Source organism: Corvus cornix, chromosome 4, assembly GCF_000738735.6.
Source record: "Corvus cornix cornix isolate S_Up_H32 chromosome 4, ASM73873v5, whole genome shotgun sequence".
Lineage (NCBI taxonomy): Eukaryota > Metazoa > Chordata > Aves > Passeriformes > Corvidae > Corvus > Corvus cornix.
The window spans coordinates 46,122,224-46,138,515 of NC_046334.1; the positions used below are offsets into that span (position 1 = coordinate 46,122,224).

At 40.8% G+C, this 16,292-nt stretch overlaps 1 protein-coding gene across 11 annotated transcripts in view; it reads left to right on the forward strand.

Moving 5' to 3' along the window:
- LNX1 (ligand of numb-protein X 1) overlaps positions 1–16,292 on the forward strand; it is a 153,006-nt gene that overhangs the window by 118,690 nt on the left and 18,024 nt on the right. For 9 of the 11 annotated variants that reach the window (XM_019287081.3, XM_019287080.3, XM_010401674.4 and 6 more), the window contains 4 exons: positions 1,434–1,589; positions 7,019–7,174; positions 10,392–10,594; positions 12,146–12,517. In XM_019287081.3, coding sequence (XP_019142626.1) covers positions 1,434–1,589; positions 7,019–7,174; positions 10,392–10,594; positions 12,146–12,517 — 887 coding nt within the window. The remainder of the gene's footprint in view (positions 1–1,433; positions 1,590–7,018; positions 7,175–10,391; positions 10,595–12,145; positions 12,518–16,292) is intronic. The other 2 variants (XM_019287082.3, XM_010401680.4) reach the window with 1 other exon arrangement.

Sequence of the window (16,292 nt, forward strand, 5' to 3'; positions counted from 1 at the left end):
CTCAATAGATTTGAGGTGAAAGAGAAAATGGGTTGGCCAGGGGCAGCATCAAGCTAAAGATGGTCTACCTGCACACACGTAGACTGCAAATCTTCAGAAAGATTATTTAGGCAAGTCTTATCAGTTGGAAAATTAAATGTTATGTGTGGTGGGCTGGGGAGATGGTGTAGCTGGATAATGTGTCTTCATTAATGCTTGGTGGCCCAAGTAACCCCCACAGACATGGACACCTACCCAAAATCCTATTGGGAACTGTGTTTGGCAGTTGCCAGGTATTTTCAGGAAAAAAAAAACCAAACCCTTAAGAATTGCCTTAGTACCTTGGGGAACATCTGCCAGCTTCTTGGGAAGGTGCAGCTTGAACGAGCTGGTCCTGCTGAAAAACAACAGTCAGGGACAAGCTGCATCAGGAAACTTTGCTTTGATCTTTCACCTTGTGACACTGCACCTGTCTCTGATGAGTGTCATATTTGAAAAACATGGCCTGGCCAAAGGCAGACTCAGAAGTGTTGATGGTGAGTTCAAAGCATGTATTTGAGGATTCTGAAGCTAAAATGGAAAGCCCACCTTGTGTGCCACCAGTTGCATGTTGGGAAAATGGATTAAGGGATAAGAAAGACTAGGAGATGAGAAGCACTATCCTTTTGTTCTGCCAGGGTTTGGAGAGGTGAGGAAAGGAAGAGTGCAAGAAGAGAGCACCAGAATCTCAATAAATTCTGTCAGTTTTATTGAGTGTAGAGACCACAGTCTGGTTTGAGGGAATGTTGCATTATTAGATTACAATGTTTGGCTAGCATGCAGAGCTGGAACAGACAGAACAGCAACAGCCATGAAGATATCTTTAGCAGGATGGAAAAGAATGACATGTTTTGAAAGTATTATGACTTTTCTTTTGTATTGCCTTACCCTCAGATTGCCTCAGAATATGTGGGTTTTTTGATCCCTTCCACCTGATAATATTTGAATTTTTTGTCATGAAATAGTTAGCAATCGTTGATGGCTCGTTGGAAGCATTGTATGGTTTTGAGGCAATAGTAGTAGTAGTGGAGATTTTTTCAGCAAGAGTTTTTAATGACTTCCAGCTTTTTTTGGTCAAACATTTTATATGTATTTTTCACAGGATTGCTGCTGATTCTGTCATGATGGAGGATTATTCTTTCCAAGGCTACCACACTCACAGGAGATTTCTCCATGTGGTTTGCCATACAGACAGGAAGGTGGCAATTCAAGGGTGTGGGACTGAGGTAGGGTGATTGTACCCAGATTCAGGTGGGTGCAGCCTTGAAGTATAAGCAGGACTCAGGCAAAGGTGAAGTACAGGCAGCCTTGCTGATGATGTTACACCCCATCATATGCCGAGGGCTGCAGAAATGCTGTGGTTCTGGACCAGAAATGTTGAACTGTATTGATTTGTTTTCTTCCTGCTGTTGCAGCTCGACATTTTGAACGTTCCACTATAAGAAGCAGATCTTTTAAAAAAATAAACAAGGCATTCAGTGTTCTTCGAAGGACTAAAAGTGGAAGTGCCGTTTCCAACCCGCCTGACCGGGAAAGGGAGACTGTTGGAAACTCTGCTGCTGGAGAGGAAGGTAATGTTTTGTTCATCTTATGTTATCACTTAAAATGGGGTAGGGGACCCTATCCATGTGGGAACTGGATATCCATGGCTGACATGCCTTTCATGTGGTGGGCTGTCCGTGATTAAAACAAACAAACCAGAAAATGCAATCTTTCCTTCTTTTCTTCTTTCAAAAGATGTTACTGACTGGCAGGCAAGAATGTTGCTGAGGTGTGTGGGACCTCACGTAGGGCTGTTCTGGTAACAGCCTGGATGCTACAGCCAGCCCAGTATCTAGCCCACAGGATGTGGGATCTGGGTGTCTGGGATCTATTACTGGAGCTGTCATTGATTTGCTCTGTAATTTTGTTCAAGTCTCTTCATCGGCATGTGCCTGTCCCCCTAAAGCAAATGGATCACAATAATCATACTTCGGAGGAACTTAATGAGTTTTGGCTAATGCTTATGAAGCACTGGAAATTCCCAGTGGGAGGATGGTATGAAAGTGTAAAGTACTGTAATTATTCCAGCATTTCTGTGGGATCCTTTATTACCTCAGCCAGGCAGGTGATGAAGTAAGAATGTTCCACTCTTAAACAGCAGGGAGAGGCAAGTTTTTCTGATGAATGTCAGGGATGAGGGGTCTAGCAGGTAGTAACACTTAACATGTGGCGTTCTCAAAGCAATAAGCAAATGTTACTAATCAGTTTGGTCCATAATTATGAAACTAACACTGGCATTCATGCATCAAGAGGAAGTGATGATGGAGTGGGAATCAATGTCTTAAGGTCTTCACTGAGCTTATTATTCCTTTGCTTGATTCCTAAGCACCTCATGTCTCTTCCCGGATCAAACGTCCAGGATGTAGGCTTTAGGAATACAAAATATCCGACTTCCTTTGCTCTGTATTCAAGTTCTCACTGAAGCCCACACAAATTAAGGACAAAAGGCTGCCAAATACTACTTTCAGGCATCATTGTGATGCCATTGTGAATAGTGGTGAATCAGAGAACCATGTTCAATATTATTCTGCTTTATTTGCTTATTCCTTCAGGAGAGTTTCACTATGTTGCTGTGTTCTTGGTACTAGCTCTCCTACTTCACATATTTGCTGATACAGCCGAAATAAAACCGGGTAATTCAAAATTGTGAACCTTTTCCATAAAAGGAATGTGAATATACTCCTTGACCTGGAAGCATCATTAATAATTTTACTTTATTTTTAATAATTTGTAATAATTTTTATTAAATAGAATTTTGTTATTTTTCCCCAAGTAAAATATTGCAAGTAAGTTGTATATATCTCTGTTTGAGCAGGCAGATATATTTCTCATTCTGCAACTTTTCAATCCACTGTAAGCAAAAGCTTGCCTTTTTTCAGAATGAGTGAAACTGTCCTCAAGTTCATATTTTTCAAAAGGCATCTCTTCAGGATGAGATACAGACTGCTTTCTACCTAGACATATAGCTGACATTAGTTGGAGTTCCACTGAAATCTTGGCTTCATGTCCAGAGTGTGCAGATGATCTGGATGTTAACAGCACCTATCCAGTAGCCCAGTGCAGTCCAGATGTTAGCAGAAAGGTGTGAAGATGGCACTGGCCTTTACATTTCCAGCAAAAGAAAAGCATTGTTGTTTCTATAAGGGGTGTATAATGGCAATCACCCCACGGCCCCAGTGACAGTGTCAAGATTGTCATTCTCTCCTTGGCTCTGCTTGTGGTTTCATTCCTCTGCTACAAGCATTCCTGTGAAATTCCAAGCGTATTCTGCTGCACTGGAAAGACCAGGTAGGCGTGTAATTACTTAATAAGCAGTTACTCTTAAGTATGAGATCACAGAAGCTGGGTACCTAAATTACTTTATTAATTATGTTTGCAAAGAATGCATTTTGATTACACAGTTCTGGAATTTGATCTTAAAAAAAATGCAAGCAAGTAACTTGCAGCAATACAAACACAACTTGAACAAAGATTTCTATTCAGTCCTTTGCAACAGGTGCTTTGTGTAATGGCATCTCAAAGCCTTTCTCTGTTTCTTCTTGTTGGAGGAGGAAATGAATGTACTTCTTTCTGTAGTAGTTATCATTATCCTGCCAGCTGGAGGCTGGTTTTCCAGTTCTGTATGTTTTCTTCTTTTATTTATTTTTTTTAATCCTCAGCTGCTCTGAGCAGTCTGCAGCTAGACTTCTGATTAGAGCTGTTGGTCAGTCTTTAGGGATAGCTGCTGTATGCTCTGCCCTGTGCTCACTAAAGGTCTTACCTACTGAAGAAAAGGGAGCCCCACATGTCTGTCTCACCATTGCCATGCCACTCTCCTGAGAATGGAGGTGCTCCTGTGGGGGTGAATGAGGTGGTTCCTGACTTCAGAGGTCCTCACACCCAGTGGGAAAGCTGCTGCTGCCTTGCCCAAATTTTCACAGCTTCGTGTCTGGGACCATCTAAGAACAAAACTCAGACATGCCTCATTGCTCCAGGAGATTGGACAGGACCTCACCAACTCTCTGGTGACTCCTTTCCTCACCGGGTTTAATCAGTGTATGAGCATAATAAAGCTGAGGCTATGCTAGCCTCACAGTGAGCACAGTGATATAACCCCTTCTTGCTGATAACCTCTTCTTGATAAAGGAGCTGTAAGATCCTCTGGCAAAGCTCAATGTATAATTAATCTGACTCCTGTTTTCAGAATTCCCCCGTCTTAGTTCACATGTCTCTGTTTAATCTGTGTTTTGCCTGTATTTTGGTCAAAGGAGCTCTGAGAATGAACACCACAACAAGTACCTATGTATTAGCCTTCAGCAACCCTTCATGCAGAGTGTGTAGGTGCCTTTAATCTGAAGCTGCTATGTTTGTTGAGCCAGTGCTCGGTTGCAATATGACTGTGAAGGTGCAAGACAAAATAATAGTTTCTGATGTGGGAGAAAAAATATTCAAATTCTTCTTAACTTGAAGCTGAATCCAGTACTGGTTTTGGAAAATTTGTTGACACCCAGGGACATTGTAAAATACGATGTATAAATCAAATATGTTTCTGTTATAATTACAGCAGAGAAATAGCTACAGTGGAATGTTATCTTATACCTGGAGCTGGTAGCCATCCTGCACTGTGGAGATTACTCCATGATTTACGTTTTTATCCTGTGGTTTGATTTGTTTAAATAATGTTATATGTGCTCATTTTGGATTTAAATGATTCAGGCTTGCTTTGTTTCTCTGTTGAAATGTTTTTGTGATATTTTCAGTAGAGAATTGTGAAATGTCCAAACCAAAGAAAATGTTAGAGGTGAATGAAGAGTACAAACACCAACAAGAAAATATCTGGGGGAAGGAGGTGTTAAGATTTTCTCATTTTTAATACTTTGTTATTTGTAAAATACCATGCAAAGAAATATTTTTGTGTAGTCTGCGCATGAGTGTAGTCAGCATTCATGCTTGTGATATTTATCCGAGAGCAATTTCATTAACAGCTTTTACAGCTACAAATAGCTTTCCAGGTCTGAAGTAGAAGTTCAGAAAGTTTAAAATAAGGAGTTTCATTCTGAGATGTGAGGGAAGGTGTCAGGGACATGCTTACAGCACTGATGAATTTAAGACGTAATATCTTCTGACTAGATCTACTAGTGTAAATGACCTTGACAATCTACTTAAATGATACAATATCTCCAAGCAAAGACTGCTGGAGCTTTGCTATGCTTATTTGTATCACTGTGCTCCTAGTTTGGCTTTACACCTTAAATTCAGTTCCAAGAAAGACTATAGATATATATACTCTTTACTCAAACTGATCTACAAATATGAGTTTTAAACTAGCTAATGTTTTAGGAGGAAAGAATTTGTAGGTACAACTGAAAAAAGCTCCATACAGTTTTACATTAAAAGAGCTGTGTTTCTGACTTTCAAAAACATTCACTGATTTAATTTTGCAGTCAAGCCATTGTAAAAGAAATTTAATTTATGATTGCTTGAGGATGGCAAATATTTTTCAAAGTCAAACTCAGTCTCATAGTGGATGCCATTCTACCATCTGTTATTGCTTTGCAGCAGTCAAGACCAAGGCAGCCCCAGCAGGCACTGGCAAAACCACAGAACAGGCTTCTTTCTTGTACTGCTCTGTGTGAACCCTGTTGTATTTTTGAGATAGATATGTATATATATATATACACACATACATATATATGATAGATAGATATTATAAATACTTCAATGTTTGGAAAAGTACATGAAGAAAAAGAAGGTAAGTGAAACACAGATGGTACCAACCATTTCATGGCATTAAGGCTCTCTATGTACAGAAAAAAAGTGGTTTATTCAGCCCCAGGACAAGACACTGCAGCCCAACTTCTGTCTCAGGAAGGCTGTACCCCACAGAAATCCCACACTGTTCCTCTTTTTCTCAGATTTGATTCAATTACCATTCTGATTTCCCAAAACAGTTGTTACAGAACTGGTTCAAAGTACTCTGCTCTGGAACAATGAGCCAGGCAATTTTCAGAAGAAGGAGATTGTCTTTGCAGCATTTCTTCTGCTGCAGACTGATAAATTTGCCTGCTGTAGATAAGAGCCCCTAGTCTTTAGAGACACAGTCAATTCAGCAACAGTTTCATTTTAGTTCTTTTGGGACTCCTTTGGTGAGAGGAATGTCCAGAAGCAAGAAGAGATATTAGAACTGGCATCACCTTCTACCTGCCCCTTCACCGGAGCAGCATTACAGGAGAATTAATGGAAGGCATTAAATCAAAATGATGGAAAACCTCTAGGAGAATGAAATGATAAATGAAAATCTGTTGGGAAGGAAAAGTTGCAGAATAAAGTTCCCCACCAGCACAAGGGCATGTGACATTCCCAGACGCATGAATTTTCCAAGAGTAGGTTGCACAAGCTTAATTTAAATTCTGGTGTCCAGATGCTGGGAAACATGAGTGTGTATTCCTGCAGATAGTCCTATTTGTGGGGGTGAGCCGGCACATTAGTCAGGCTGCCTGATCTAAATGAGGACTTGCAACCACAGATACAAGTTTTGTTTACAGTGGCCTTTGATTAATCTGAACTCAAGAATCGCAGCAAATATTGCACGTTGTCACACTGAATCCTGGGAATGATAGCAGAAGTTACCCTCGTGGCAGCACTGTTGAAGGAGCATGACACACACAGAGGTCAGCAGAAACCTGAGCACTGAAGGAACATTACCATTAAATATTATAAACTGTGGGGAAAAAATAGTAAGCATACTTAAAATTTTGTAACACTCTGTCATGGCCACTATGCTAACAAACACTCAATGTCCCACGTGGTGCCAGATAAGTGGAGTTCACTGGGCAAAGCTGGTCTCTCCTATGTTGTTACCATAACAGGATGTGTGAAAATACCGATACAATTGCACACTAATATTAAGAGAATACTGCTTGAGAAAAAAGCCCACACAATCTTTCTGAATGCAGGTGACATTTTATTATATTGACAGATTCAGAATGCTCCATACAACCCCCTGTGACAAAAACCCAACACTGTGTGGGAAGACCTGGAAGAATCACCAACAACAAGACAGAAAGTTTCCTTCTTTCTAAATTCAGCAGCTCTTCAATATTTAAGGACTGGAAATATAAAATGGTAAAGAAAGGTATGCAATACTCCTGGGTTTTCCTGCTCTGGAAAACCTGACTAAAAAAAATGGAGAATTTTAGTAAGAGTGTAAGGGCTGGAAAATGGAGTCTGTGAAAAATGATACTCCAGCCTCACAACAGGATGTATATATATCTCAAAGGTACAAGCCTTCAAGTCAGTTGGAGTCCCTTAAATTGGGCTGCTGAGGCCCCAGTCATTGTATGCAACCAGGTGATTAAGCAGGGTCCACCTTTTCTGGGTATGGTATGTACATTAAAAAATTCAATTTGAAGACATTGCTTTCTAGACATGGCATCATCTTGAAATAGGCATGGTAAGTTTTGATCAAACCGCACACAATGTAGGCAGACTGGTGAAAAAGCAACTATTAATTTTCTTATTTAAAAGAAGTATATTTGCGTATGTTATATATTTCAATTGCCACACTTACTGTTAGTTTATCAAAATAGGCATTGGCCTTTTACTTACAACAGTCTAGTTTTTTGATAGTACAAATGTCCATGTAGATGTCTGGGATGAAAAGAAGAGGCAAGTCTTCAATGAAGAAAGCAGAAATTATTGGATCACAGAGGAGTTATTTTGGTTGCTTAGCCCATCTGAGGAGAAAATATTTCTGTTTATTAATTATATTTGATAAAGAACACAAATCAAATGAAGACAGAAAGTGAGGCATTACAGCCTGCTAACTATGGAAGAGTAGCATTAGAGACTTGCAGACTGGCAAGAAAAATGTTTTGGAAAACACATTTCAGAAGAAAATTAGACATTATCAATTCCTCTAAAAGAATCTGCATAAAGTCATATTGAAAGTCAGCCAAGTGCCACTGCAAGACTTAACAAACCAGGTAAGGCTTTGTTCAAAATGCAAAGAAACCTATTTATGTTTACATGTTTATATGTAAAGATATAGGTCTTGTACAAGTGTAGAGACTTGTTCACTGCCACATTGCCCTGATTTTGCTCTGGGATAATTACAGAGTGAAATAGCATGAGTGTGTCAATAGTTTGTTCAGTCCACAATTCTCCATGGACAAGAAATGCAATGGGATAATTCCTTAAGAAGAGTTTTCAGAATGAGCTATGGTAAAATGAACATCAGGGTCAAAAGGCATAGTTTGTTAGGATGTGAAGTGAGTCATCATAATAGAAGTAGGTATATTATAGCACTGTTTTGATAGTCTTCAATATATACACGTATATTAATTTATTTGCATGCAGGGAAGATCTAGGTATCCTGATTTTCATTTGTGTTTTTACACATAGCTACTCTTACAGCCACACTAAGAGTGTGAAATGTACATGCTTATTCTGATGCAGGGATCAGGCTGTTGGTGATTTTTGAGGAGTATTTTTATTGTCTGACTTCAAGCACCCCACTGAGATGCCAGACTTAAATGCCTCTTTTCTTACACAGCAGTGCTACCTCCAGGGGTGGTTTAGCACAGAAATCACTCCCTTTGGATGCCTGTACACTGCAAAGGAAGTTAGAGCAAGTAGATCACCAAACTGTGTATTTGACTTAGAGGCAGGATTTAGATCAAGTGAATCCACCCTTCAGGACAGAGAGAATTGAACAAATTACAAGCTGAGCAAGTAGCGTTTAGAAAGTAGATGAGCATGGGGGAAATGAAGAACCTTCCATTCCTGAGACATTAAAGTTGCCTGCAAAACTGAAATAAACATGTATTAGCACAGAAACTACTATTACAAGAATGAATGGTTGAGTATTTGGTTGGTAAATGAATAGTTGAGTATTGGGTTGGTACAGGCTGTATAGTTATCTAGACAGACTTTTATTGCCTGTCAAGTCTGTGTAAAACCACAAAGTCGAAGTCTGTGCGACTGGTAGGTGCTTTTTACAGATGTGGAGGAGGACAGCTTCCCACCCTGATGAGCATATGATCAAAGAAGTGGTAAGGGATGCAACCTAGTGTTTCTCAATATTTCTTTTCCTGTTCTTTCTTTCCCCTTGCTCTCTCCCAAAAGGTTTTGGTGCCTTGCTGGTTTGTTGCCTGCTAATTCTGTAGTAGCAAATATTTATTCTATCTCAGATACTGGTCTGTTAAGTTTCATTTTACACTTAACCACTATTCAATAACACTCACTGTACTTTCATTTCTAAATAAGGTTATTGAAACAATATTAGCAGTTAATTTTTTTACTTACAGGTTTGTCATATAAGCACTGGATTGGACTCACATGCAAAAAGTTCAAACCCTTTCTCTCAGCTGTGGGGGATTCAAAATAATTGAAGTCTGATATGCCTGTGCTAGAAAATTCACTTCTGCTTTTACTTCAACTTTGCTCACTGCTCAGTATGGATTAAAATTTTGAATTGACCTAGAAAGAAACAAAGTATTAGTGACATGTTGTGAAATCAGACATGCCAGTTGAAAAGTAGGGTTTGGAAGAGGATACTCTTATCCAGTGCATTATAAATACAAAAAGGACCCCTGTCCACCATTATTCCCTCCTCCCCACAGCCATATTACCAGGGCCAGCAGAGATCTTTCCCTCCAGGTACTTTGAGCATACTGTGGTTTTAATACAGACACATGACAGTAAGAGCCACTCATTCTTATTTCCTAGAGTTCAAGCAGTGATGAAAGGAGAGGGGTCTGGTAGGGAACTACTGTGTGCTTTGAGTTGTCCAAAAAATCTTGTCTTTCTGATAACTAAAGATAAATAAAAGGCTTCCTTGAATGTCACAAGACAGGCGCCCAGTCCTCCGCTATGACACCAAAAATGGAGAAAACAGGGAAGCCTGGGATGCTACCAGTGAGACAGAGTTTACAACCCGCCACAGCAGGGATGGATGTTTCTTGAGGTGCCTATGCCCATCTGTTCTAGGGCCAGCAAGAAACTGTGGCCTGGTTCTGAGGTGTCTCTGGTGACTAAAAATGTATTTTATTCCTTTAAAGTATTGATGTATATAACTGTTTTGAAGTACATTTAATCTGTCTGGATTACATCAAAGGTTTAAGGCTGTATTTTGTGGGGGGGAAAAGGAAGTTTGAATATATTAACTGTAAAAAGGTCCCTTCAAGTCCATTCAGCATGCTTACCTATCCTTTCCTCTTCACTTAGTCTTAATCACATTCATGCATAAAACCTAGCTTGACTAACTGGCAAGTACTTGAGGTTGCGCAGTGCATGTTTCAACAAAGCAAAGCTGTGTTGTCAAATAAATACCTTACAATATGCATTTCCAGGTTTTCCCAGGTTGTATCACCTGATTCCAGATGGGGAAGTTACCTGCATTAAGATCAGCCGTACTGATCCCCATGAAAATCTGGCCATTAGGATTGTGGGAGGCAGTGAGACCCCTTTGGTTCACATTATTATACAGCATATTTATCGAGATGGGGTAATTGCCAGAGATGGAAGATTGCTGCCTGGAGACATGATACTAAAGGTACAGTACTGTGGAGGTATGAGATAAAAATATCCTGACAGAGAATAAGATGGTGTAAGTCGATCATGATGAGATTTGCAATGTTGCATACAGAAAGATGTTCCGAAGTTCAGAGCACCACCTGTAAGCCACTATGATTTCCTAGCTTTTGCTGACCCCAGTGGTAGCTAGGGACACTTGAGGCATGCCAAGGTTGTGCCATGTCGTCTGCTTTATGTCAGACAGATTTGGCCAAAGGTACTTCCCAGGATCCCAATGTGGGCATACTTCACTCTAGCAGTGAATACAAATGCCTCTGGATGGTGGTTCCCAGAGGCAGCTGGATAAGCGTCCACCAGCCAGCTGTGTGTTTCAGGGAGGCTTTTTGTCCTGGTGCCACAAAGAGCAGCAGACTTAATGGCACCACTAAGACAAAGCTCTTCCTACAGGCACATCCAAACTGCACAATGAAGCTGTGTCTGTAGCATGGATGGGCCCAGCCTAGCTCTTCCCAACCGTAGCTGACTGCCCAGGATTTACCAAAGATTCCCATGAATTTCAGCCCCATCCTGGTGCAGCTCATGCTTTTTGTGGTACTCAAGGCAGCAACTTAAAGCTAGTTGACCTGTGTCTCTCCGGACTGCAGCAGAACAGTCCCGTCATGCCCACATAGGCAATCTGCAAAAGCAAACACCAGCCAAATGCTTTTGTTCATGCTGGGGAGTATTTCTGTTACATTTTGGAGATGTTTCTTAGTATTTAAATGGTTCAACCTGTGCAGTGTAAAGCTACATGGAAATAACTTGTCTGATTCAGGTTTTCTAGCCATTGATGAAATAAAATCTTGCAACTGGTTTTCATTTAGCAATATAAAGTGCAATGCCTAGTCACTCTTACACGTATGAACATGATGGGATTGACTGGAAGCTCTTTTTTCTCTTTCTTTTCCACAGCCAAATTTAAGAAGTGGTAGTTATGCAGTTTTACTGTCATCTGAATTAAATCTTACCTGGAAAACACTGAGAAAAAAAGAAAAGTCTGATTCTCTGGTGTGGTAAATCAGCATAATTGTTAGTAAATATCCAGGACATTTAAACTTCTACTTGAGGCTCTTTCCTTCTTTTTAATTAGAGATTCATTAGTGAAGAACATTTTTTACTGTACCTTGAACAGCTGGGAGATAAAGAAGAAGAGAAACAGCAGGAAAACAGTGGGAGTGAAAGGAAAGGCTGGCAAGGCAATTTGAAATCAGAAGCCAGTGGAATAAAACTAAGATATATGGAAGGATATTGAAGCTTGGGAAAGAGCAGTAAGAAAGATGAAAACTAGCTTGTACGTCTGGAGACTATCAGGGAGAAAGGGGAAGAAAAAGGGCAGAAGCTGTATGTGCAGCGCATCCTTTCCTGGAGGGGAGGATTGTTCTGCACCAGAAACTTGGCCTTCTGTGTGACACAGTTTGAAATAGCACATGTCACTTCATATGAAGACATCTGTGTAAATAGATCTGCCCTCCCCAGTGCCAACTCCGAAGAGACTGTCTTTCTGCTGCTGATTTACACTTCTCTTTTCCAGGTAAATGGCATGGACATCAAAAATGTGCCTCACAACTATGCCCTGTCAATCCTGAAGCAACCCTGCCATGTACTTCGACTGACGGTGCTCCGAGAGCAGAGATACCGGTGCCGAAACAGTGGACTTTCCCTTCATGCTCACTGCAACAGGGATGACAGCTTCCATGTTGTGCTAAACAAGAGCAGTCCAGATGAGCAGCTGGGAATAAAGCTGGTCCGCAAGGCCAACGAGCCAGGTGTATTTATTTTCAACTTGCTGGAAGGTGGCATGGCTGCCCGTGATGGACAGCTGCAGGAGAATGACCGGGTGCTGGCCATCAATGGGCATGACCACCGCTACGGCAGTCCAGAGAGCGCAGCCCAGCTGATACAGGTTTGTCATCCCCACTTTGATGGGGTTTGGACTGTGCAAAGGCTAAGCAGTGTTTTTTCATCGTCCATTGCAAAGCAGAGGTCAAACACTGAGTTTGTGTATTTGGTAGAGGGAAGGAGTCAAGGTTGGATGGGAATTTACTCCTCTAAAAGCTCCTTGGGTTTTGTGGGGACAAGTGTGAACATGGGCATGGACTCTCACAGAGGTGCCTGCTACCATCAGGTTTTGGAACATACAGAGCAGTGTAAACATCTGTATACTTTGAGCATCGCCAAAGAGTGATGCCAGCTGCCAAAAGGCATGCCAGCCTGCACCCTGGGAGCACTGGTTCCAGCAGAATCCTGACTCCTCTGGCTCAGGAGTCACAGTGCTCTCTGGTTCAGCCCTGGCGCAAACCAGAGTAGCCTACGGCAGTGGATGGCATGTTTCAGGATGAACATCACCCTCTGAGACTCAGTGATTTCCCACAGATGTGCTTTACAGCCGAAGGTAGTCCACACCTTAGATACTTCTTACCTAAATCCAGTATATGGAAATCCAGATGTTTTGGAAAAATTGATCTATAGCTGTAGTTTTTATTAATCACTGTTTAGACTCGTGGAGTACTAAATGAGTGCTAGCATAGAACTGTCAGACAAAAAAACCCTTGTGCCTTTCTCAGCTACAAAATTGGTCAGCTTTTGCCTAATTTTCCCTCCAGAACCATTTTGGGTTTTTTGTTTACAGACTATGTTTTTAGAAAATTTCAACATAAAAAGCAAAGCCAAGAATCTTTTGTTGCTTTTATCTCATATTTATAGCCATTATTATACTTGTGCAATTTTGAATTTCATTTGGAGGCATGTAGAGTGTTCACATATTGAAGAATTTCATAATATGAAATAACAGGACGTCAAATCAGGCCAGCTGCTTCTCCTTTCTGACAGGTATAATCAGGGTAATATAAGTCAGACTGAAACAAACAGTCAAATCCACCCATTTTGTGGAAAGTATTCCTGTGTTAGCATAGATTCACAGCTGGTTGTAGCCAGCTTTTATTGTGAAGTTGATAGCATAGGTGAAGAAAATTTCATCCCCTTACATAATGCCAGTTGTTGAAATTCTGGTCCAGCATCTTTCTGGATTACCTTATGTAGCTCACTAACTGGGAACAGAAGGCAGAAGGGGGAAGGTTTAAATTCTCTGAGGGCAACAAGTCTGGAATGAAAAACTTTCTAAAAAACTAGTATTCTTGGAGCAGTTCTTTATGGCTACAAAACAAGGCATCAGTGCTTCATAAGCAAAAAACATGTGAGATGAAGTGGAAAAAATTACTAACAAGACTATCCACATACAAGTGTTTAAAAATGCAGCTAAAGCCCTTATTGGTCTCCAAAGAGTGGATGTTATTTATAGTAATGCTTGAAATGCACACCAGTCTCCAGGAATTTAAACAAGCCCATCAAAGGGGAGATTCAGGTTTCCAAACAGCCAGGATTACACTGCATTGATGTGAGCTCTGTAAATCACATTTGTCTAATGCAAAATTCCTGGAACCTGTGTCTTTTGTGTTGTGTTTTTTCATCAATTATCATTTGCCTTTCCTGTTTCCATGTTATGCCAGAGAAAAACCTTTATACTGAAGCCACAAGTGTTTTGCATTTGCCTCTTACACGAAGGGATATTTCACTGTGTCCTCTGATTTCTCAACAGCATCCTGCCTGTTGAGAGCTCAGCATGTCGCTTGCAGTGCATTGAGGTCTTCTAATTTATGGTGGTGAAAGCTACAAATACACCATCAGTTTCTTTTAAAACAGACCTAACATTCACAAAAAGGTGTGGTGGCTTGTTAAGCCAAGCACAGCTGGAAGACTGTCTGATTTCTGTGGAATCTGATTATTTTTGACTTTTAAATAATGAATAATTGAGACAAATCTGATTCTTGAGGCCTATAGAAATTATACACCAGCATATGTGAAGCAGTTGCTAATCAGCAGATTAGATGTCTGGCTGTTTATAAGCTCTAAGCTCTGTCACAAGAACTGAAATGAAACAAACATATAAGTGCTAATTAGGAACGTGCACACATCATAACACTTGGGAGTTTGCTGCCTCCTGTTTGTCACGTCATCTTTAGCCATGGCCTTGTGTCAGAAGGGGCACTTTTAATCTAAATAATGAGACATTTCACATCTGTTTTCCATGAGAGCGACAAGAAAAGGAGCAAGGTAAGAGATCAGGGGTGCTCCTGTGAGCACATCAAGCCAAGCTACATGGGCTGAGTCAGACTTTACTGACCCCAGATGTTCACCCTCCTCCTCACCTCCTTCCCCCACCATAGTTCAGAGCAGCTGCTAGGGACAGGTGAGCTGCTCTTCCTCCCAACAACTGCCTCTGACGAGCAGGCTGTGATGTGGAGCGTATCTGTGCTCCATCATCCCTGCAAGGAATGGGGCAGCTTCTGCCAAGACCAGCACTGCTGCCTCTTTCTAAGATGCAATTACCTACTTGATGCTCAGAAGTTGCCACTGTGTCTTTGCCTTCCTGCTTGATTTGCCTTGGCTGTAACAGATTTTAATTCTAGTAGATTGTTTCAGCTATTACTTGGACTCAGTACCAAAGCTAACCTCCTTTCTTTAATCTTCACTTCAGCATAAAATATAGAGGAAGAACTGTGGGAAAAGCCAGTGGTAAGAGGGAGGGAGAGATCAGAATGAATCAGCAATGAATAATCTGATCAGTAGAAGCATTAATGGGTTTTTATATATATGTAAATACAAAAGCTGTTCTTGTTGTTTGGATAACTTTCTAAACCACTCAGACTTCTGAGAAACTGCTCAGCTTGACTGGCCTGTAGACAAATGTGCCATTGCAACAGAGACTCTTGTTGAACTTTTGCTAGTTGTTCTATGAGAATTAATCATGTTTATAACCTTTCTCTAAATAACCAGCTTTGAGGCTTACCATGTGGCAGCAGATGAGTTTCAAAATGAAGTTGTGTTAAGTTGAAATTGTTCATTTTAGGGAAAACTGTATTTTCCTGTCCTTGGGAGGTTTAATCTTGTATTTTTCAGTTCCACCTCAGTCCTGTTACAAACTAGGGACCAGGGTGGTTTCCTTTCTCCCAACATACGGAATTCTGCTTTTGGGTACCAGTTGAGTCCATGAATAAGTATTCCATAAAACCAGATCTGTTAAAAATGCCGAGAAAGATACCTTGAAATATGTGTGTATGCATCAAACGATATATTATGAAGCTGTGAAGATTTGAGTTTCTAATTTAAAAAATAGCATCCCCCAAGATATTGGGAAAGTAACAAAGAAGTGCACGTTTTTTACTTCATTGAAAATAGCACAGCTGGAACATGTGTATTTCAGGCTTGAAGTTGGAGGTTTAAGAGATGTAGGTTGCTTTTTCTTAACTAAAATGATATTTTTCCAAAGCTTTTTTTAACTCTCAGCTACTGCTATTGAATTCAGCTCCAGAAAGGACAAACCAAGCTATAAAAACAAAAATCCCAGAAGCTTCCTCTGGCTCCTGTTAATTGTCTGTGGCAGATTTGATTTCAATAGCACAACTGGATCTGGGTTTGGTTTTCAGCTGCTTGCTCACTGCCAGCTTTCCTTGGAGCTTCTCCCCAGTGAGCAGGGCACATCACCGTGCCAGCAAGCGAGCCAGGAGGTCTGCTGCCCCCGGGGCTGCGGTACCAGCAAGCATTGCAGCTGCAGCCCCAGGAGCACCAGGCCTCCAGATGTGTTTGTGGGGGGTTGCACGCAAGATCCTGAGCAGTTCCTC